Source organism: Ptychodera flava, chromosome 3 (assembly GCF_041260155.1).
Source record: "Ptychodera flava strain L36383 chromosome 3, AS_Pfla_20210202, whole genome shotgun sequence".
Lineage (NCBI taxonomy): Eukaryota > Metazoa > Hemichordata > Enteropneusta > Ptychoderidae > Ptychodera > Ptychodera flava.
The window spans coordinates 34,130,586-34,152,510 of record NC_091930.1 but is presented as its reverse complement, the minus strand read 5'-3'; the positions used below and the strand labels follow the sequence as shown (position 1 = coordinate 34,152,510).

Genomic DNA, 21,925 nt, shown 5'->3' with positions numbered 1-21,925 from the left:
ATGATGCTGGACAAAAAATAGTGACCCTTTAAAAGTGTTTGCACGAAAAATATTGACGTCCGAAGACCTGGAAGCTGTCACTTGGACCATATCGGCCACATCTTGCCTTCTTATAGTTGCGCAAAAAGTGGAGGCTCCCCAAAGTACGTGTGCAAAATTTAAACATGATTCAAAACTGCTTGGGCGAAAAATGGGTGACCCCTGAAAGAACACAGACCACCCCTTTAATTTCTGTCCAGTCCCATTGCGAGAAGTTTAAATCGTTGCGGGCTGACATTGTACCGTAATTTCTGCAATGTAGTGATATTAAGGTAGTATGCGCCTCGAAAGTGAAAGACAAACTTTTGCTCAAACTTTCCAGAATGAATCTTTCAACCATTCTCTTTCACAATCAACAATAAAAAACGGGGTTCATCATACAAAGTTTGGAACTAGCGAAACAAATTACCCAACATTTTGCGATATTTGAAAAGCAAAACGGCCGCAATTCCGGTGTTAACTCTACGGCATGAAAATTAAATTTTGCAATCATCCTGTCGAAAAAACTAAGCCGGTGATAGTTTATCTTTCTCCAAGAGCTTTAAAATAAGCCCGCACAAGTAGTAGATCAGAAAAGAATAGTAGAAATTCGAGAGTCCAACTCTCTGTCCCCTATGTGCGTTCTACCTTCATACATATGAAACGAACCATGCACGTACTCTTTGCGATAATTTTAAATTCCATTTACATGTATGACAACTACTACCTCAAAAAGAAAGAAAGTTTGGCAATAATACATGTAAACTAAATTGACATTTCCTGTTTACGTACACATGGAATTCAGTCAAAAGTGTGACTTTTTTCGGAGAAGGTTGGGATTGTATTGACATTCGAAAAAGATATTGTCAGTTTTTAGAAAGCCAAACGATTCATGGCGTCATTGCCGCCAGCCCGCTGCAGATCATTTGGTCTACTTCTTTGTTATTTTGACTATAACACGATTGGAAATAATTTGGGATAATTGCATTTTCATATTTTTCAAACTTCTCTAAAGCCTGAGGTGACGTAGCTGAATGTTGCAATATTGCAAAACATGCAAATTACTCATAAAAACAAGTGTGTAATTTGAAAAGAAAAGCAGATGAGATTACATTTGTAGATTAAATCGGCATTACTTCACCATCAAATTATCCAAAATTAGTTCCAATCGTGTTCGAGAGATATCCATATATTGTTATATTGCTCTAGATTTACACCAGCCTTAAGGTTTTATACTTTTGTTACGAAATTGTTGATTCTTTCTTGTTTGATGTTTTTCGCTAGATAATTGTAATGATGGCTTTCAAGATTCTGTAAGGACCTTGAAGTAGGCAAGCCAATTTCACGATGCTAAAGTTTGACTCGTGCGAAACAACCGCCGATTCTTGAAGTAAAGGGCATTAGAGAGGTTTAATTACACGTGATTACATTCGATCAGTACGCGTAGCGTCTTTGTCACGTGACAAGCAGACGTCGCGTACGTGCAGAACAGACATTCGGAACGTCAAACGACAGTTCTACATGTAGTCATAATTACGTATAGTATTTTTTAGATTCTCTTGATGATTTCCATGAATTTAGACAAGAAACCTTGTAAAGTATCATCGTTAATTGGCAACATATTTGATATCAGAATATTTCGTAGAGTTTGCGCCAGCACAAGAAGTACTTGCTATGATTTCCTTACATAAACAAAATCTTGTACTCTCATTCCTCATTTTCATTTGACGCCTTCACAAAGATTTCTCTGAAAACCACACAAATAACTGCATCAAAGAAAATCGGCCGCTTTAATTGGAGGATACAACCAGCTAGAATATTCCCCGCCTAGAGAAATTAATGTTTCTTAAAATTTACACGACTTTCGCATGTTTCTTAGACAAAAATGCAGCATAATTATCGGGAATGTGCAACTAAACCAAAAAATTCACACGTGAGCACTGATACGCGTGCGAAATTTCGCGCCGTCAGACGTACCAGTACTGGTGAATTTCGCGTAACTGAACCTCTCTATTGTCTTATAAGACATTACGTCATGCATGTGCAAAGTATTGTAAGTTATGCGTGATAAATAAATGAAACTACACAGAGTCATTTAATTCATTTCGTATATTTATTAGATATGTTCTATCATACAATAAAGAAAGCTTTCGACTTCACTCAGAGTGGCGGCAGAACGTTCTCACGGAAGTACTCAGTGGTTGCTATGTTGCCGCCGGGGGCGTACTCACACGCCAGATACACACGATACCCATCAAGCACAGAGGCGCAGCCGATCTCAGTGTTGCCGGCCCAGATCATCTGCGTGAAGTGACCTGAGAGAGAGAGAGAGAGAGAGAGAGAGAGAGAGAGAGAGAGAGAGAGAGAGAGAGAGAGAGAGAGAGAGAGAGAGAGAGAGAGAGAGAGAGAGAGAGAGAGAGAGAGTCAGAATCGCCAGGAGTTACTGTTATAAACTGAGACTAAAAGACTAAGACTTCTATTTCATGTATGGCATAGCCTGGCACATTTAGTTAGCTCAGTACAGAGTTCCATTTCATTGATCTACGTTCGCATTAATATGTCGTTGGTAGATGTAATAACATCGATCGATTTTACCGGCAAATGCTCTGATTGTGATATTTTTGCGGAGTTGACGTCATTACCTGTTCCTTTCTGAAACCCAGGTTGGCTGTAATCGTACAGTTCGATTTCTTCGTACCATAACTTCACTAGTCCGTACCCTGGGGAGTAGGAACAGAAGTTACTGCGATTTAATGTATGTATGTATTTATGTATGTATGTATGTATGTATGTATGTATGTATGTATGTATGTATGTATGTATGTATGTATGTATGTATGTATGTATGTATGTATGTATGTATGTATGTATGTATGTATGTATGTATGTATGTATGTATGTATGTATGTATGTATGTATGTATGTATGTATGTATGTATGTATGTATGTATGTATGTATGTATGTATGTATGTATGTATGTATGTATGTATGTATGTATGTATGTATGTATGTATGTATGTATGTATGTATGTATGTATGTATGTATCTATGTATGTATCTATGTATCTATGTATGTATCTATGTATGTATATATGTATGTATCTATGTATCTATGTATCCTTTCATTTAAATGTTGTATTCGTATGCCGACGTATATGAAATAACAGGTTGGTTTATTGGAAGCCTTATGACGGTATGCCTGTATGTGAATGACCAAATGCGCTTGACACTTCAAAGTGTGCTTCAATGGTTTATGGAAATTCCCCTTGATCTTTTCTGATCTATAAGGAGAGAAATAAGCAATGCAGAATCATTATCCATTCTACCTGTTCCGTGATTGAATGTTGGCACACCAGCGTAGCCAAGGTTCTCGCCATAGGGCCCTCCACTGTGCTCCAGAGACCCGGACGCGCTGTTGTCACGGGCAACCCCAAGAGCAAAATCAGCCAGCTGCTTGTTCCAGATGTATGGTCCGAGGCCGTGAAGACATCTGAAGTAATTATGAGCATCTAATACCTGTATGTGGTAATCGTCTTCTCCATTGTTTCCCACTTGATTGGGAACTGTACAGCCATGCTCGTCGGTTTTACCGAATTCTGAGAATGAAAAAGTAATATGTATTTGAAGTTCTCCCATCTTCAGGGTCAAAATGTCGATATCCTTAGTTTTGCAAATGATTGCAGGATTTTGTAAGACGTCACTTGCATCAATTATGCTGAAAGCGAGTCGGTAAACTAAAGACTGAGTGACAAAAATCAACCCAGCTGTGACATTTTTATAATGGCCAATGCGACTTGTTCCACCGAAATTCAAAAATCGAAAAGCCGAGCGTTGCTTTTATATGTTTAGCAGTTATCATATTTTATGTCGATTTGTCCTTCAAAGAAGATTTCATGAAGTCATTTCATGAAGATCACAAAGTTTTAGTTCTATTTTTCCTTTCGGAATACTATAAATATAAAAGTGGCAAAAAGAAAATCATCAAAAAATATCATAAACAGAACATTCCCACCACACTCGATACTCTATTTTTCTGTTCGCATGAAGGCATTGCCCTTTAAACGGCTAATTCTAGACAAAGGGACTTTCAAAATTTGTTGCATGATTCTCACCTGGGCAGCCATGCTCGTCACTGAAGTCTGTACAGTAGGCCAGGCCATCGCACAGGTTCGCTTCTTGTAAACACATGCTGCCATCTACACATCGGTACGGCCGATCCGGAAAGTAAGCCGCACATCCTTCGCTGTCATAGTAAGCCTTAGGAGCTGTCGATTGGACGGGAAACGCAATCGTTAGTGCCAGAAGATGTACAATTCCAATGAATTCATGGCAATTGAACTTCGCCTCACGAGGGCGCACTCCCTCAAATTGCGTATAGCTCGCGACTTAAATTTTCAAGTGTGTATTCCGTGACATTTACATTCCATACTGTGAAAGTGTTTTGCTAGGTCTGAGCGATTCGGCAAGCAAGTAGACTGACAAGTGGGATAAACAAACAGACTTAAAGGAGCGACATGCGCACAAGGAGGCAAACAATTCGATGAGAGATTACGGGACTGATACGGGACGGGGGGAGAGAGAGAGAGAGAGAGAGAGAGAGAGAGAGAGAGAGAGAGAGAGAGAGAGAGAGAGAGAGAGAGAGAGAGAGAGAGAGAGAGAGAGAGAGAGAGAGGTTGACGGCAGATCTAGACATTTAGCAAAGGGAGGGAGGCAAAGATAGAGAAAGGACAAGACGAACAGGCAAATAGAAGACACACAGAGAGACAGATATCAGATACGATAGGGGCGAAAGTATACAGAACAGAATGACCAAAAACAAAAACAAAACAAACAAACAAACAAACAAACAAAAAAACAAACCCAAAAACCTAAATTGCTAATGAGCTTTTGCTTGAGACCAAAACATATCCATACCAGCTGTCACTGGCAGAGGCGTCGCTGGTCCAACAGTCGGATTTCCACCGTCGTCTGTGTCGCATTGACTCTCGTCACTGCCATCGGGGCACGTGATCTTGCCGTCACAAATGGAAGCTGTAGTGACGCAGTAACTGCCATCGCCACACCTGTAAGGGTACCTGTCCGGGAACCACTTGGCGCACCCGCTCTGGTCGTAGTAAGGCTTCGTCACTGAAAGGTAATACATGAATATTGTTCAAGCCTTTTGTTCCTAATTTAGGGTATATGTAACACGATTGGAACTAATTTGGGATAATTGGATTTTCATATTTTTTTCAATTTCTCAAAAGTGTCAGGTGCCAGATAGTTGAATGTTGCAATAATACAAGTTACTCATAAAAACAAGTGAGTAATGTAAAAAGAAATGCAGATGATATTACGTTTGAAGATTCAATCGGCATTACTCCATCACCAATTTCCCCAAATTAGTTCCAATCGTGTTATGTGCAGACCACTTTAATGTTTACACTCGATATTCACGGAGAAATGTCTTTGGTGTTGTCGTTCGAGTCATAAATGATAAAATGCAACTTGGTGATCTCGATAAGGAAATATTTACAAAAGTTGTTTTACTTTCGGGATTCACAGAGGGGAACTTTGACAATGTCTGATGAAGCGGTAGCTTGATAGCCTAGACTTTTGCTTACTGGCGACAAAACCGGAAAGCATAATTACAAGCAGCACAAAACAACACAACGTAGCACAACACAACACAAACACCACAACACAACACAAGACAAGACAAGACAAGACAACACAACACAACACAAGACAAGACAAGACAACACAACACAACACAACACAACACAACACAACACAACACAACACAACACAATTCAATGAAGTGTCCTGCATACAATACAATACAATACAATACAATACAATACAATACAATACAATACAATACAATACAATACAATACAATACAATACAATACAATACAATACAATACAATACAATACAATACAATACAATACAATACAATACAATACAATACAATACAATACAATACAATACAATACAATACAATACAATACAATACAATACAATACAATACAATACAATACAATACAATACAATTTGTCAGATTTGCTGAAAAAAGATATGTGTATACTCATCCCTTGCCATCGCCATTACCTGACGAGGTATCCGGTTTCTCACAATTGACTTCGTCACTTCCGTCGTCACACTGGAAGTTGCCATCGCATATTGTGTACTCGGGAACGCACTGCTTGCCGAAATAACACCGGTATATTTCATCGTCGAACCACTTTCCACAGCCGTCGGGGTCGTAGTACGCCGACTTATCGTTCTGTTCTGTACTCGAAGAAATATGTAAAATTGATAGCATATTTTTGACATCTAAAACACTACGGGGGAAATGTAAAGTTTACTGTTTAAGTTAAAAGTTTGCGCAATAAATAGAAATTATTACGCTTGTTGTTTAAAACTCTGTATTTTGAAACTCAACGCCCATGCAGCAAATTTTACCTTGGTAGGTTTTCTTCGACAGATCGACTGAGTTCGTCCTTCTTCTCAGTAGCGCCGCGAAGTTATATCTCGGCAAGTGACGAAACTCGGGACCTGTCTTTCTCGTAAATGGTGAAATATAAAGCAACACGACAGGTTAGCAGAAATATCGAGTGTTAATCAATGAAGATTTTTTAGAAAAAAATTAACCGCATTGGCATTTTTAGGCAGTACAAGATTGTTTGCAAACAACAGGCAATATGACTGCAGGAAAGCGTTGAACTTGATATGTGGCCATACAGAACTGCCATCAACCTTGCCACAACATGCAACATTTCTCGATGAGGTGACGTGGTTCGTGTATGAAGAACCCATTCTTTGCGTGTCCTACGTCCCGGCTTACTTTGTGAAATAGTTACGTCAAATGCTCTGCTATTTACGAGGGCTTTGAACCACTTCATCACACCACATGTTGTACGCGCATCGGAAGTGAAGACTTTTGCTCAGACATTCCTCGATTAAACTTTCAGCCATTTTTACTGAATCGAGAATATATATAAATCTCACGCCACTATGCATAAGTTGATACTAGAGAAACAAATTACCGAACACTAACCGATGGCCGCCATCCCATTGTTAACTCTATGGCGAAAACAAAAAAATTCAATTTTGAAAAAAATAAGACTGTGAAAATTGCTCTTACTCCAACAGCTTTAACGGAGTTCTCACAAGTGGAAACACTTAGACCATCATGTCCTCAATGTGATCGTTAGCCCACTTCACCCTGCAGTAACGCGCGGCATCCGGGTCTGCGCACTAGTTTGAGCGGAGCGACGGTCAAGTTTCAGCCTGGAATCTACTAATTTCGCGACGACTCTACTGCACCGCGGTCACAAAATCACTTTCGATCACTCTCCTACATCGCACTGATAGAGCACAGTTTTATTCACCGCGATAAACCTGTACAAAGTATAACCTCTTACCAGATAGAACATAGACAACAATGACGGTGAGATCTTATCAGGAATGTCAAACGGACTTAAACGCAGAGTGAAATTTAATGCGTCGCCATTGTGAAATTTGGCAATAAAGTTCCATGGGAAGGCCTACTAACGAATCAACGTCTATCAGGATAAACCAATACGTTCCTATGGGAGCTGTACAGAATACATTCTTTGAAGTTTAAATCTAGCCATTGGCAAAGTTTATAATCAGTCTGCTGATAATCACACACAAATACCCATCTTGTAAGTTTACTGAGCCTGTCGCTAAGATGGCGTATCGCTTACATTTTGTTGTTGGAGATGTTACCGAAAATTCTTTTCGAACACCGGAGCGATTTGGCGTTACGTAAGCTCGAGAGAAAGGAAAGTGTGGAACTCTAATATTTGCATGCTGTGCAATTCTAAACGACGACCGTAAGTCAACAGACAGTTGGCCTAATCCTTTTCTATCTCAAGCACGACGTGACAAAGTGTCGAAGGACAAAGGGTAAACAGCGGACACATTTAACAGATCGGCGAAGATAGGTTTCCAGATTTGATGCAAATGCAACTGTTATGGTACCATAAAATTTGCTTTCGTCGAGTACGCCGTCGATGTTTTACAAGCATGGCACTAGATCTACCGAGACGATGTCTTTCATTCCATCAGAACTGAAATTTACAATGCCATTTTATTCCAAGGTGATCAAGAGGGTAGCGCAAATTTTAAACTGACAGAGATACTGAGAGGGTGACAACAAAATAAAACCCGTGTCTGCTGTGAATCGAGGTGAAGCTGTGCCTCCGGGGCAAATGTCTGAGACATGACGTTGTATTGACTCAAGCCGTACAAGCAATCGGACTGTCCCGATTCACAGGCGGCATAAAACAATGAACTTGAAGACGTTGATAAGATGTAAAAAAGACGTATTTCTTGAATATTGGTCATTGGAAAATGCTGACATTTAAAAACAAGATCTACCTTATGAAGACGGGAGCCACTTTGGACAGCACAGTGTAACCTCGATACAGCTTAAAATTTGGTATGACGCCGATTACGTGAGGTAAATGTCGGGAGACTGTGTGACTTTTGTCGAATCCCGTGCAGTGTCTCTGCTGAGAATATGTCTCCCCGAAATAACAATTTTGAATCCCCAACGTTAAATTATTAAGAACATATATAGCACTGCCGCATGACTTACAGATTAACTCACATTATACTCTAGCCAGTTGTCCTGTGCTCGAGTTTGACTTCAAAATGTATATAGTAGATATTGCTCGTTCCCTGTCGTGCACATTCTATCAGAACAGTCAAAGATACGTGGCTCAGTCCCAATGATGAAAACACCCAAACATTATCGTCTGCGAAAGGATGGCGAAGAAAAAGCCAAACTATTCTATCCTTTCGTAAACATAACCAAGCAAAATGATTTGGCCCTTACCTCATCAGCAGCGAGTTCTGTTTTTCCGTATCCGGCCATCGCAAAAATCAAAACTCCGGCGAAAACTACAGCGCTTTGAAGAGCCATGGCAGTTTATTGCCAACAGTCTGTCGTTTATAAAGAGAAATCAGGTCGCACGGACGACACGGAGACTGCTGTCGGACCGGGAGGGGGTTTAACAACACCGTCGAAGACAGATTTGCGAGCTTTGTACGCGCGTGTTCGCGTTGCAAAGACAAATATGTAGTGCATTTCTGTCAACAGTATGCAGTGACGTAAATTTCAACATATGCAAATATGCGTTATGTCTTGATCGCACTTGTCATATGTAGATTACTTAAGTCATAAAACCTGATGGTTGATCAATTAGCGGTGTTGGTAATTGATTAAAAGACAAGACCATAGTTACAACAAAGGATTCGAGCACAGTACGCATACGATATACGACATCAAAACATCTTTTTGGCGACAGCCGATTAGATTTCACAGACGAAGCATATGCATTGCTTAGCTCCTTGACAACTAGTATCATGTTGAAACGGGCGATAAGATGGGAAGAGAAAATTGTTCAAACTTTTGAGAAGAAAAAAAAAACACTGCGAAAGCTCTATCCGTTTTGCGCAACCAGTCGCATTGAATGAAAGCCCAGTACATGAGAGTTTTCACGGGGGGTTTCAAATATTAGTAAGGCAATTCATACTGGATGCAACGCATGCACGTGGATAGATACTGAAACGAAATGACTGGATCACAATTAAGGCAGAACTCGCCTCGGGGACAGATGCTCGGACTCTCAAACTTTCACAATTCTTTCCTGATCTAACATTTGTGTGGCCTCATTTTAAAGCTCTTGATATAACAACAGTTTTCACCGTCCTCCCCTTAGAGTTAATACATGGAGGGCGGCCATTTTGAATTTCAAATATCGGGAAATCTTAGGTTATTTCTCTCTCTGGTACCAAAGTTTGCACGGTGACCCCTGATTTTTTTATTTTTGATTGGGTTTGCCATTTTTTAGATGTCGCGCCCACGGACATCAAACAGAGACACACGGACAAACGAAAAAAAAAAAACAGTGACGAACAAACAAGAAACATAAATACAGACATCGGTACGACACGTACATTTAAGCTCAGTGTGAACACGCGACCAAGAAATGACAAGAAATTTAATGAAACTACCACGAGATAGCATTTCAAGATCTAACTCATTAATTCTGTATTTAGCTTTTTATGTTCCATAAAACCCTTCAACTTTCTATATCAGCATCGCTTCACCGTAGGCGGAGAGCGGTAGTCATTTAGTTTGTCCATTTTGTTTACTTGCAAATCGGGAATGTGAATCGGGAACATTTGGACACTGACATTACGGAACACTTGCATTTAAAAAGGAGTATTTTTAGCCCCGTTTCTGCACTTATAATATGCAATCTTAAGTAGTTATAGCAGAAATTAGATAACACTGAGTCAACAACTTCAAGGGCAAATTATTGTCTGTAAGAGTAAAGTGTATAAGGCATTGAGCTTTGCCTTAAACAATCACTTATCGCTATCTATAATCGCATACCATGTAAACAGCTTACAAGATGGCAAACCATTTTAATTAGGTTGAAAATACCCGTCTTCCTGGCTCATAAGTCGGATATTTTTGCACTGCCTTTTAGATGGAAGTGTCCCGTCATGATGACGTCTCACGTGCATGCCCGGATGTTTACCTTAAATGTCGCAGTAAGCTTTACGAGGATGGCGAGATGTGGGCATGGATGTATGCCAAATGTTGGAAAAGCCAAGAGAAAGATAACAGAAATAGAATTTCAGAAATGTTATCGTTAAAAGGCATTGCCTTTCAGGAACGCGGAATGATTTCATTTAACGTTCTTATAATTTCTTCATATAAAACCGGGGGGGGGGTAAAAATTTTTTCACAAACTCTTACAAAATTAACTTTGAAATAATATTTCCCAGCCGCTGTCGCTCAATCAGGAATCTTTTGGGATCAGGCCGATTGTTTGCTCAAATTATATACAAATATCTGTAGATTTATGACCTAATACAATGATATGAAATTTTTCATATCATTATATTAGGTTATAAACAACTGAGTGAATCTTTGTTGATTAGATTTGTCAATTTGACAATTGCAAAGCGTGGGATTTTTCTTTATCATTCCATAGTGAAAATCAATGATTTTGAAGAGTTGGATTGTGAATATCATTTGCCGAATAAGATGATATAATGTTAAATACGCCACTGTGACCACACTTTATTCGTAAATATAAAGCCACAGGTACTTGAAGACGATATGTTTGATTTTGCATCTAAGTTTCTCTGATTTAGAAAGCATTTCGATAATTTATAAACGTATTACAATGTAGAATAGGAAACACACCTAAATGATTGAGGTAACATTCATTTCATTGACTTGAGCATCGGTAAACATAGATAAACTTTTCGTAGTTTTATGACTTTTAGACATTCAAACAAAACTGTCTCACTACTGCGCAGACTCAAGGGTAACGCATTCGATTTCTAGGAAAACCTTACCTTGGCTGCCAAATGTCATATAGATTTGTATGAAATATAAAACACAAAATAAAAAATGACAAACTTTGATTTGTTTTGTAAAAACTTACCGACCTGAACAAAGTCTAGCAAATAACTTAAAATTGTTTATATTTTAAATTCAAAATGGCTTTTGTTCCTTTGTTGACCATATGGCAAAAATTGAACTTTAGATTAAAAAAAAAAATATAAAATCGTGAAAACGTCAATATCCCCGCAAGCATCAACATATGTCTACTAAAGGAGGAGAAGAACATAGTTTTAAAATCTTAGAGTCCTAATATCTGTTCCTTAAGGCCTAAATTTACCATACGCTATGAAAATTACACCGCTACTCAAGGTAGTCTAGATATATCATTTCACAGGAATTATAAATATAGAAACAAACCCTTGGTAACTATAAGTTCATGTGAAACGTCTTTTTCATTGTAAGCGACGGAAGAGCCTTGTAAACATGCATCTTCCTAGCATTGCGTTGACAGGACTTTTGATGATGTGCATACGATCTTCAGTTGGGCGCGTTTTTCCGAATCAAGGTATGTTGGATACATGTATTTAGAAAGTGGGCAATTTGAAGGCAATCCACCATTCACTAATTTGTATTTATTGAATATCAAGGGAAAAGTGCGACACTGAAGGGATTGTAAATGTCTATGAAAGCGCATTCCACAGACTAATAGATGGCCAATGAAATGTCTCTACAATGCACAAACAGTATATGCCTAACAGATATTGATTTGCATTCACTGATCTTTTTCTTCGCCCAGCTTCTTCGAATTTATGTGCAACCTCATGCATATATGCAAAAATAGATGATATCTTTGAATGGTTATATTTTTAAATTTGACTTTTTAGCTTAAAACAGTTTAAAAGAAAATTAAAAAAAAAAGATTAATAGTTTTAATTAAAATGGGAGAAAATGCATTAAACTGGGAGAAAATGTATCATACAAGTTAACACTAGATTGTAAGGCCAGAGCTTTGCAATTTAAACTACTCCACTATATTTGTATAAAAACAAACAACTGAACAAGTTTAACCCACAGAAATTTACAGCTGTACTTTGTGCTTTATGTAAGGTTGAAAGGGAGTCTGTCTCTTAATCATTTATTTCACGGCTGTAATTGTACTGCCACGCTCTGGAGGGATCTGCAGTTAAACCTCTCAGACTGAAATTAAAGAAACCACAACCCATACTGTATAGTTTTAGGCTATCCAAATGAGAGGTTTTATTGGTTAACTTCATAGCATTGTAAGTTATTATCTATAATTATTACTGTAAGTTGACTGAACAATTTTCGAATGCTACTGGATTTATTTCACAGCTCAAAAATATCCATGAAACAGAACTTAAGATTGCAACAGCAAAGGAGGAACTGTATTTCAATCTGCAGAAGTGGTCATCCCTTATGTTGCATGTAATAAAGTGAAGCTGAGTATCTCTCGTTTCTAGAAATGCTTCCAGAAATGTCCAAATAAAAAAGTTAGTGAAAAGGAAAAAAAAAAAGAGAATCATAATCGGGTATCGTTGTTCCGTACTGGGAAGTATGGAAATAGAAAGGAGACCACAGTGTCACGTATCCTACTACTGTACGATAAAGCCTACCAAAGAACTGCTCGTGAAAAGGGCTGCATGTGTGTTCCCTACCCTCATAAGGGACTTATTTGATTTACACCGGCTTCAAGTAATATCTTTGTAGAACCATGCCAAAACTTTGCAAAAATATTAAACTTCTATAAAATAATGGACATATGCCAGTGCATGAAAGATTTAGGATAGTGAAGACTTCTAGAACTGCATAAGTGGTTTTAGTGTTTAAGTGGTGCTGTTTTGTTTTCTAACAAAGATATTTTAACTTTCAGTGTACGACGAAGGTATACAAAAGTTGATATTGAAATGTTCCAACTGCTTTTTTCTTACTTTTTTCTCAACTACATAAAAATATCACACCTCTTTATTTATATACTGTACTACGTAAGCTCCCGCATCACGGGTTTACTATTTATAGAATTGTAGCAGCTCTTGCGTTACCAGCAGAACTTCTAAGTACGAAATGTCAGTGTGCTGCAGAAAATTATTTAACCAACTTGCTCACTTCCTGTATTGACACTACTTGAGAGACGCTTTTTGGACAACAGTATTTGATAAGGTTAATGTACATTTTGTTGTCACTTTATTTAACTTAGATGATATTGGGTTTGTTTCATGTATTTTACAAGATAACAACCACAACTTTAAACAACCACAAGAATACGAAATATTCCAAGAACATGCCTTTGATTTTATAAGTGCGTGCTTGGATGCTTGATAAGCGTCCGATGTTGTAAATCAAACACATCGCACATGATTACTTATCAATATCTTTTTTATGTAAACAAGCTTTAGATGTTTAAACATTTTAGATTATTCGGCTGAAAGCATGAGTTCAAATGTAATTACCTCTTTATTTTTTCATTTATTTTGCATTGTATGAGTTTAATCGTGTGTTGTAAGTAAGTCTTCTCTTTCTTGAGGAGGAATAAAGAAACAACAACAACAACAACAACAACAACAACAACAACAACAACAACTCATCTCAACTCATCTCAACTCACTCAACTCAACTCAACTCAACTCAACTCAGCTTAAATCAAATAAAATCAATTTAATTTTACTTATTTTTATTAAACCAGACTACAAAGTGTAAATCAAGAGTTCAAAAACGATCTCTGACCAAACAAAAAAGCTTATCCAGCATATAACGAAGCAAGGTGCATTAATTGGTAGAACATTTTTCATGATATCAAATCGATTGTATTTTCATCGCAGATTTTTCCTGCCATCTGTCGAGTCTCAATTTTCCTTGATCTTAAATCTAGGCGTGTCCCTTGAGTTTAGGGAAAATAATATAAAATTTCATTTGCATGGCTTATTCAGGAGATTGAATTTCTCTGTTGCTACAGAGTGCAGCCACTTGTCGGAAATTCAAACATCATTGTTCGGACTAGGTTTCGCTCAATCTGTTCATTAAGTATGCAACCCCACCCTTTTCTTCGAAAAAATGAACTATGATGAACGAATAAAGAAAGAAGCGGGGAACTAAACATTCACAAGACCGTAAATATAATGAACAGAAGAGAGCAAAGGTGCTGTACTTCAATGAGTCAACGAGGACGGATATATGTTTTCCGCTATTATGATTATTTAGCTGTCTTATCGGCTGTGATTCATATGAAAAATCGTAACTGACCATGGCATTAATGCTGTATACGAGACTTTGTGTCGCTGTGCAGACAATTCTTTCAACGAACGAAACCTGGCGTTTGTCGCTACATTAAGCTCTCAACCAGCGATTGGTGTTTATTTTCTCCGTTAGTACTTAACCAAATTCAATTCCGAAATTATTTTGTATATGTCTAAACATGAGTTACTTAATAGAAAGTTTGAAAAACCCAATTCCGTAGAAATTGAATAGATAGCGCAATATCAAAACCTGTGTTGAGAATGGTGAGTTTCCGATGAAAGCTTTTGAACGGAATTCAATCAGGCTTTTCATCCATGCTACTTCTCTGTGCTGTCTAAACTGTCGACAATCCTGGCGCCTTTTCTTTTCGAATTCTATTATTTATATAGTCTGTCGCACATACGGCCTGAGGGATGGGGGTCGCAAGCGTCGTGCCGAAGGCACGATGGACTGTCTTGAGCCGCCGTGCCCTCCTCCTCAACAACAGAGAAAACCTTTTTGTAACCTGGCGCAGAGGAAAAGAGTGACAGGTGAAGCGGGTCTTAGGTCAGCTGGCCATCTCATGGCATGGCCAGCTGGAAACAATACCCATGCAACAAGGCTACGGCGAAGCAGCAAGTCTATGGAAGATTTGGAGAAATTCGGATATTCGCACTGCAAAGATTTTGTGAGACAAGTTGTTGGTGGTTATGTTGCTAGAAAAGTTGTGCTCCTATAAGGGTTCTATTACGGACTAAAGCTACTACTGACGTTGAAATCAAAGGTTGAGCGGTCGAGCCATAATTGGAACGTTTCACTGTGGCGAGTCTCGACGTTTGATATCATTTGACGCAAAATATCGAAAAACAATAGTGCTTTTTCGATGTGATAAAATTAATAACACGCACTAGCAAGGGCAAGATCACGATTTGTTGCCTACTCTCGGCCCGGTGCTCATGACGGTAATATTAATACCGTTTACTGTATCAAGGGATGTGAATTCCGAAATAATGTAACAATCTTTGAGCAGTTGTCGCCTTGTCATCTCGTGTGAAAAATGTCAGTCTGAAAGTAAAACGAAATCAAACATTTTATTTCTCAAGCAGGGTATTGGTGCCGTTTTGTGTATGGAAAATTAATAAATGAGGGCTTTTTGCTGGAAGACCGTAACAAAAATTTACCTTTTTTTTTGAAAAATCTTCTTTCAGTAACAGACTTATTCTGACGCTGAGCCTAATCAGTGCACGTGGCTTACTACATGACCAGAAACCTGTGAGCCACGGCACCATAAAATAAATTTTCGAAACTGGCACTAATATTTTATATACACCATTTGGGTACACCAACAAGGGTAAAATACCTTATGATTCATCAACTTATCCTTTACAGTGTCAAATCATTATTTGCGCGGATATCGTAAACTTACCTTAGGATGCATTCTATTTTATAATTTTACTATTTCCTTTGTTCACTTCTTTCCTAACGGTTTTCATTGCAATGATCATGAACATGTCGAATGTTTATATAACTACGAAACTTGAATTAAGCGCCTGTATATTGAACAATTGAAATTATTTTCGGCGTCTTAAATTTTGCTGTAAAGATGATCGAATGTATACACGTAATTTCTCACTAACTTGGAGAAATGGAGAGGCAGTATTGGTGATTTTTTACCATTACTCCGATGTTTCAGCTACACGTCCACGATGAGTCGACGAAAATCGTTGTAAGGTACAAGTGGGCTAAATGAAAAGAAATTCACAATGCTTGGGGTATTCAAGATCCCATTCGAAGAAAAGACGTAAGGGCAACGAGCCGTCGTCATTGACCCTGAAATTTGTGTTATCTGCACTGTTTGACATTTCTACTGAATGGCCCAATGAAAAGATAAGTTAATGATGGTTAATGTGGAAAACAGGTCAAGTTTAATAAAATCACTATGTTATAGACTTTAAACATGTTTGGTGTATGTAGTCTGGTGCCCGGGCAAAAAACTTACAATAATTCGACCCCAGAATGGCTATTGGTGTTTTTTGTATATTCAAAGGCTACTGAATCAGGATCTGCATGATGCCACCCCGGCTTTCCTGGGCATTTTGAAATATACAAGATGGCTGCCAATATGGCCGCCAAAACATGTAAATGGTGATGTCTCAGCTCTTTGAGATGCTTTGAACGTGGTTTTGGTGTCAGTTGCCGGGTTAACATGGTAACAGCATTCATTTCTTTCATTGGCCGACATGCGCAATCCTAAATTTGCATTAACATCCCAGATGACTGCCAAAACGGTAACATGGTATGATTCAGGTCCAGAAGTAAAATGCCTCATCAACTTATCCTTTACAGTGTCAAATGGATCTGAGTGACTAAGTTTGGCGCAAAGATGAACAAGACATTTGACTCAGGTTCACTCCAAAATGACCAAGACAAATCACTTTTAATTCCATTTCATTTACATTAAATGTAAATTGATGGTTTGACAATTTATTTAAGTGGAAATTGGAATTCTATAGCGACTCAAACGGATCCAAAAAACATCAAATTTAGTAAAGAAGATGCTGCATCAATTAAGATATGGTGTATTATCACTAGCTATGCCTGTATCGCCATTCTCCTACTGTTTAGATGGTACTGATATGAATCAGTATTTTTTACCTAGTTAAAATATCAATTATATTTTCACTGTAACCGAACTACTTACAGCTACGCGTACGCGTGACCTTCGCTGGTATGTTCATACTCATGTGAAACAGCTGAGCGAATGAGAGTTGTGACACTCCGAAACATCATTGTGATTATGGTCAAAATTTGTTGTTTGCAGTGAGTTAAAGGGCATTGCACGTAGGTGCAAGTACAGTTGTGCTGAAAACATTCAAACGAACGCATTGAAAATTTGTATGTGTTGCTGACACCTGTTATGATCGTTCACAGCTTGTCCCATGGGCCATACGGTGTCTTCATGTCGTCTAGGCTGCCGAACTTCGGAAGATTATGGTCCCGGCTGACAGTGCAATCATCATGATGGAACCGCTATACAAGTTTATTATAATTGATGAATCTAAGTACCTTGGTAGTGAATTACATCGTTTACAGCAATAAATGAGCCACAAAAATCCAATCGCACTGAAAATACTCGAGGCAGACAAGTTGCACATATCATATTTCCGATTTGTACATGTCAGTGAGATTCACAGGGTATGATCATATCCGGTGCAGGTTTCGGATACAATGTAAGATACTAGGGAACGTCAAACTTACGTTTAGGTTGTCAAAATAAGTTTATTTCTATTAAGGCAAGCAAGTAACCGAAATACAAGAGAAGACGATGTCAATAACTTTAAAATGTTTTATTCGTACAGCAACAAAATCTTGAACGAGTTACGATGCTACAGCTTACAGTGTACTCACTTCACCTTTTCCCTAATTCGCTCAAATTCCTTTCTAAGATAGTGAATTCGGCATATTTGACGTCTGAAGACAGGTATAATTCTTGATGATAAAGTGGCTGATACGGCTATTAAATCCACTGTGCATTCATAGATGCCGAAAAGCTGCTTGCTCCAACTCTATGCTCTCAGCTGTTCATATCGATCGAGTTTGAAATCAAACGCTGGCGCGGCGCGAGTATTTTGACCCGCTTTTGATGGGCCTCATAACTTTCGCAAAGGGATGTGATTATGTTTCAAAAAACGAAAACACACTCATTTTATACACTCAAGCCTATGTTTTACTTCCACCGCGCCATTTTAAGTTCAAAATAAATCTTCTTCAAATTGTAAAAACCCGTGTCGACATCTTGATGTTTAAATTGTTCGCGTGAAAAGTGTGCCATAAACCCTCCCTTGAAGTAAAATGACCCAACATCGGAATAATATCAAAAAGTGATACTGTTGTCATCATTCCTTGGCAACCAACTTCTTATGAGTACAGCGAGGAGCAAGCAAGGTCGATTTAGTTGATTTCGTCTCTAGTTTTGGAACGTCCATAGGAAAACAGTCATAACCAAAGCATGCATGTATGATAAAGGGGTAATTACACGACGTTTGGGCCATACCGCGTCGTATTCGAGTGATGTGTCCGTATTTGACGAGTTGCGCAGCAACGAGTCCCCTAAATATATTAAGTAACCATTAGGGCACCAATGTTGGATAAAATGCGTCCGTTTGAAATACGATTTTTCAAGCTGACAAAGCATTAGATAAACTCTGCGATCAAGAAAACCTGACAGCTAAAACCTGTCAAAATCAATCACATAGGTAATTGACAGAGACATTTTTGTGGTCATCTGGATTTTTATGCAAATTAAGGATTGCACATGCCAGTCATTGAAAGGTATGGATTCCTTGACCTCTTTTACCTTGTGAAGGAACCGTCATAACTTCAGCTGCATGTTATAGCTGAAATATGACATTTTAGCTATTTTAGCAGTCGCTTTGGCTGATATATATTTGAAGATTATACAAATTAAGAATTGTACGTGTCGGACAATGAAAGAAATGAATTGCTTGACCCTGTTTACCCGACAAATGACACCAAAACCACGTTCACAGCATCTCAAAGAGCTGAGATATCACCATTTACATGTTTGGGCGGCCATCTTGAATATTCCAAAGTGCCTAAGGATGCCAGGGTGGCATCATATAGATCCTGATTTAGTAGGCTAGGAAGATACAGAAACCACCAATAACCATTGTGGGGCCAAAATTCGGGTTCGACCAAAGTCAGGGTTTCGGCACCAGACTAATCCGAAACTTATTAACTATATGCTACTAAGGTAACAATCTACTTCCCAGTTGTTAAAGCGATAAGGGAATCGCGTCTAAATGACAGTAATTAAACGTAAAAAAGAGAGAAAATAGTCAACTTTAAAAAGAACTAAGTGACAGTAATGGGCAGGTTAAAACACAAGTAGCTGCAGCTCTAAACGTACAGTAAGGGAAATGCAGCAAGCCATTACATCATCCGTAAAGAGCGATTTAAACACTGCTCAAAGAGCCAGACTGGTACTCATCTGTGGTGAAATTTTATCATCGCCTGTATTAAAAGAATCCAACTGCTGTCATAAAATAAACTTAAATTTCTGTGTTTTATAGGGTCGCCTTGTGGGGTCATGCCTTCAAGTAGAAAAGAGTGCATCGTTTATCCAAATGCAGAAAGGACTTGTATAGACATTGGATGTTGCTGGGACGACTACAAATCCCTCTGCTACGAGCAGTTAGACGTTCGTAAGTACAAGAATCTTCCCTCTAATTGCATGTCCAATGATGCAAAAGTAGAAGGATAGTAGTTACGTCGTAGAGTTCATAAATGTGTAAAATTATATTCGAACTTAGAATGAGGGGCATGTATTCATAGCAGTCGAAACTGTTCGTCTAAAGTCCGTGCCTTAGAATGAATGGTCCAATAATCGAGCTGAATAGTTGCAGTTTTCTGACCGCGACCAAGAGTAATGGTCCAATGTTCGAAGACATCGGAATAGGCTGTTACTTAGTGCGCATCACACAGATTAGAAAACTTGACGGTATTTAAAAACGAATGCAAATTAAGAAATATAATAACTCAGCCGGTCGAGGTTAAATGGAATGTTCTTGGACTCCCGTCTTTACAGTATATTTAGTTGACAAGAGGCGCATGCGTTATGCTAAGATGTCTGGCTTTCGACGGTACGCTATTGGTCCCTTTCTGATTCCCTTCATATTACTTTCTGAATTGCCCTTTTTATATATATATTCATAGATAACTATTCCAAAACAACAGGGAATCTGAGAACATAAAGCCCGTTAATGTGGCCACAGACAAATAGAGAAACAGACTAGCAACGGGTATTGTTCAAGGCGTGAAGCGGTTACGTAACCCATCCATGTTCGCCTCGCCTCAGGTGCCTCTCGCCTCTCTTTCCCGAAGAGTGTCGACCATGCATGCTTCGGTAATTTTCGGATTTTCGCCAATTGTTAAGCGAAAGTATGTCCGGCAAAGTTTGTGTTGTTGTTGTTGTCGTGTGGTGCTCAGCGGAATTGGCGTGCTGGCGAAAACGGGAGTGTTTTGAGCTTCAGGAAAGTGAGTTTTACCATTTTAAAAATTCCTCTCATATTTTTATGAATTTATAATGAGTGTGTTTGAACTAACTTTTAAAGTCTTTTATCGATACTGTCTGGTTTTACTCAACGGTGAACGGTCAGTCATACCGTCTTTTACACGTTCGTCAAGGAAGGACATGTTTATGAAACTGCTGGCGTGTTATGTTTTGATTGGCGCGAAGCAGTGTTTCTGCCTTGAGAGCTCACAAAGTAACTATGGTTGCTACGCGACTGGCAGCACGATGCCATCTCGTCGTATTTTTCGCAATTATCAACCACAAACAAAGTCTCCAAAAAGTTTAACACCTTTGAAGCTCATTTTAATATGAAAAGGCCATAGTCTACCGAGACGACCATGGAACAAAAGGCATGCCGCGTTGCTAGTCTGTTTTTCTATTTGTCTGTGATGTGGCCGCATTTAATTGCCACGCTTTGTGTAGTTCGGTCGGAGCTGGAGTCATTCCGAAGCACCGAACGTATAAGCTATATGTTTTGTAGTGCTAATGAGCTATATGATTAACTAATTAAAAACAATAGGATCAAGATCTATCTGTGGTCGGTTTTCTTGAAGATTAATTTGGCATTCTGGCTGAATTCACTACAAACCTGACATTTGTCGCTATCAGATGGAGTTTGTTTTGTCCTTTGACACTGCTGTAGCACAAGGACTTGATATCACGATTATGTCCATGCTAGTTCATGTACGTTGAGATGCAGACATAAACATACGACAATATGTTGATATTCTCTGTCCTCGGACATTATGTGATCTCCACTCAATTAGTCTCGTGTTGTCGGATTTCCTCATTGTGAGGCTGTCACAAAGGGACACGTCTGTTTTAAAACCAATAATACTTACTGTATTTGCATGGATTATTGCCTGTATTTTAGCTGAAGAGTGCATATATACTGATGAATACAGTTAATAATCCATTGCTTGTATTCAGCAAGCCTGTATTCATGTGGATTCATGTGAATTCACGTGTATTATTCTATAATACAGTCAACTCATTAATGTGGATTTATCTGTATTATTGCGTTTTTTGTAGGGCATGGAATTTCCGGTTTGAGTCCAAACGATATAGGTTTCATTTGGACTTAAAGTGGAGTATACTATGTGTCATCGATGTAATATATTCGAGATTCGTAGCAGTTTGTCACACCTAACCGATTATAACTGGCTGTCTCTCCCAGAAAGGGACATAAACATGCTTG

General features: G+C 38.6%; 1 protein-coding gene across 1 annotated transcript; it reads right to left on the bottom strand.

The window, feature by feature from the left end:
* Nucleotides 1-462: 462 nt before the first annotated feature.
* On the bottom strand, nucleotides 463-9,062 carry LOC139129870 (uncharacterized). Its single transcript, XM_070695552.1, has 8 exons — nucleotides 8,871-9,062; nucleotides 6,467-6,563; nucleotides 6,113-6,292; nucleotides 4,934-5,146; nucleotides 4,132-4,284; nucleotides 3,346-3,615; nucleotides 2,661-2,738; nucleotides 463-2,333 (listed from the first exon to the last, which is right to left on the bottom strand). Exons 1-8 carry the CDS (start codon nucleotides 8,955-8,957, stop codon nucleotides 2,179-2,181), a joined length of 1,233 nt encoding a protein of 410 aa, XP_070551653.1. The 5' UTR covers nucleotides 8,958-9,062; the 3' UTR covers nucleotides 463-2,178.
* Nucleotides 9,063-21,925: the final 12,863 nt, after the last annotated feature.

Bases quoted from the DNA above. Each gene is read 5' to 3' on its own strand.
- LOC139129870 (XM_070695552.1), bottom strand. From the start codon at position 8,957: ATGGCTCTTCAAAGCGCTGTAGTTTTCGCCGGAGTTTTGATTTTTGCG. The intron at 5,147-6,112 runs GTAATGGCGATG...ATTACCTTTCAG, and splicing joins GAAACCGGATACCTCGTCAG to TGACGAAGCCTTACTACGAC. The intron at 2,334-2,660 runs GTAATGACGTCA...TCTCTCTCTCAG, and splicing joins TGGGTTTCAGAAAGGAACAG to GTCACTTCACGCAGATGATC.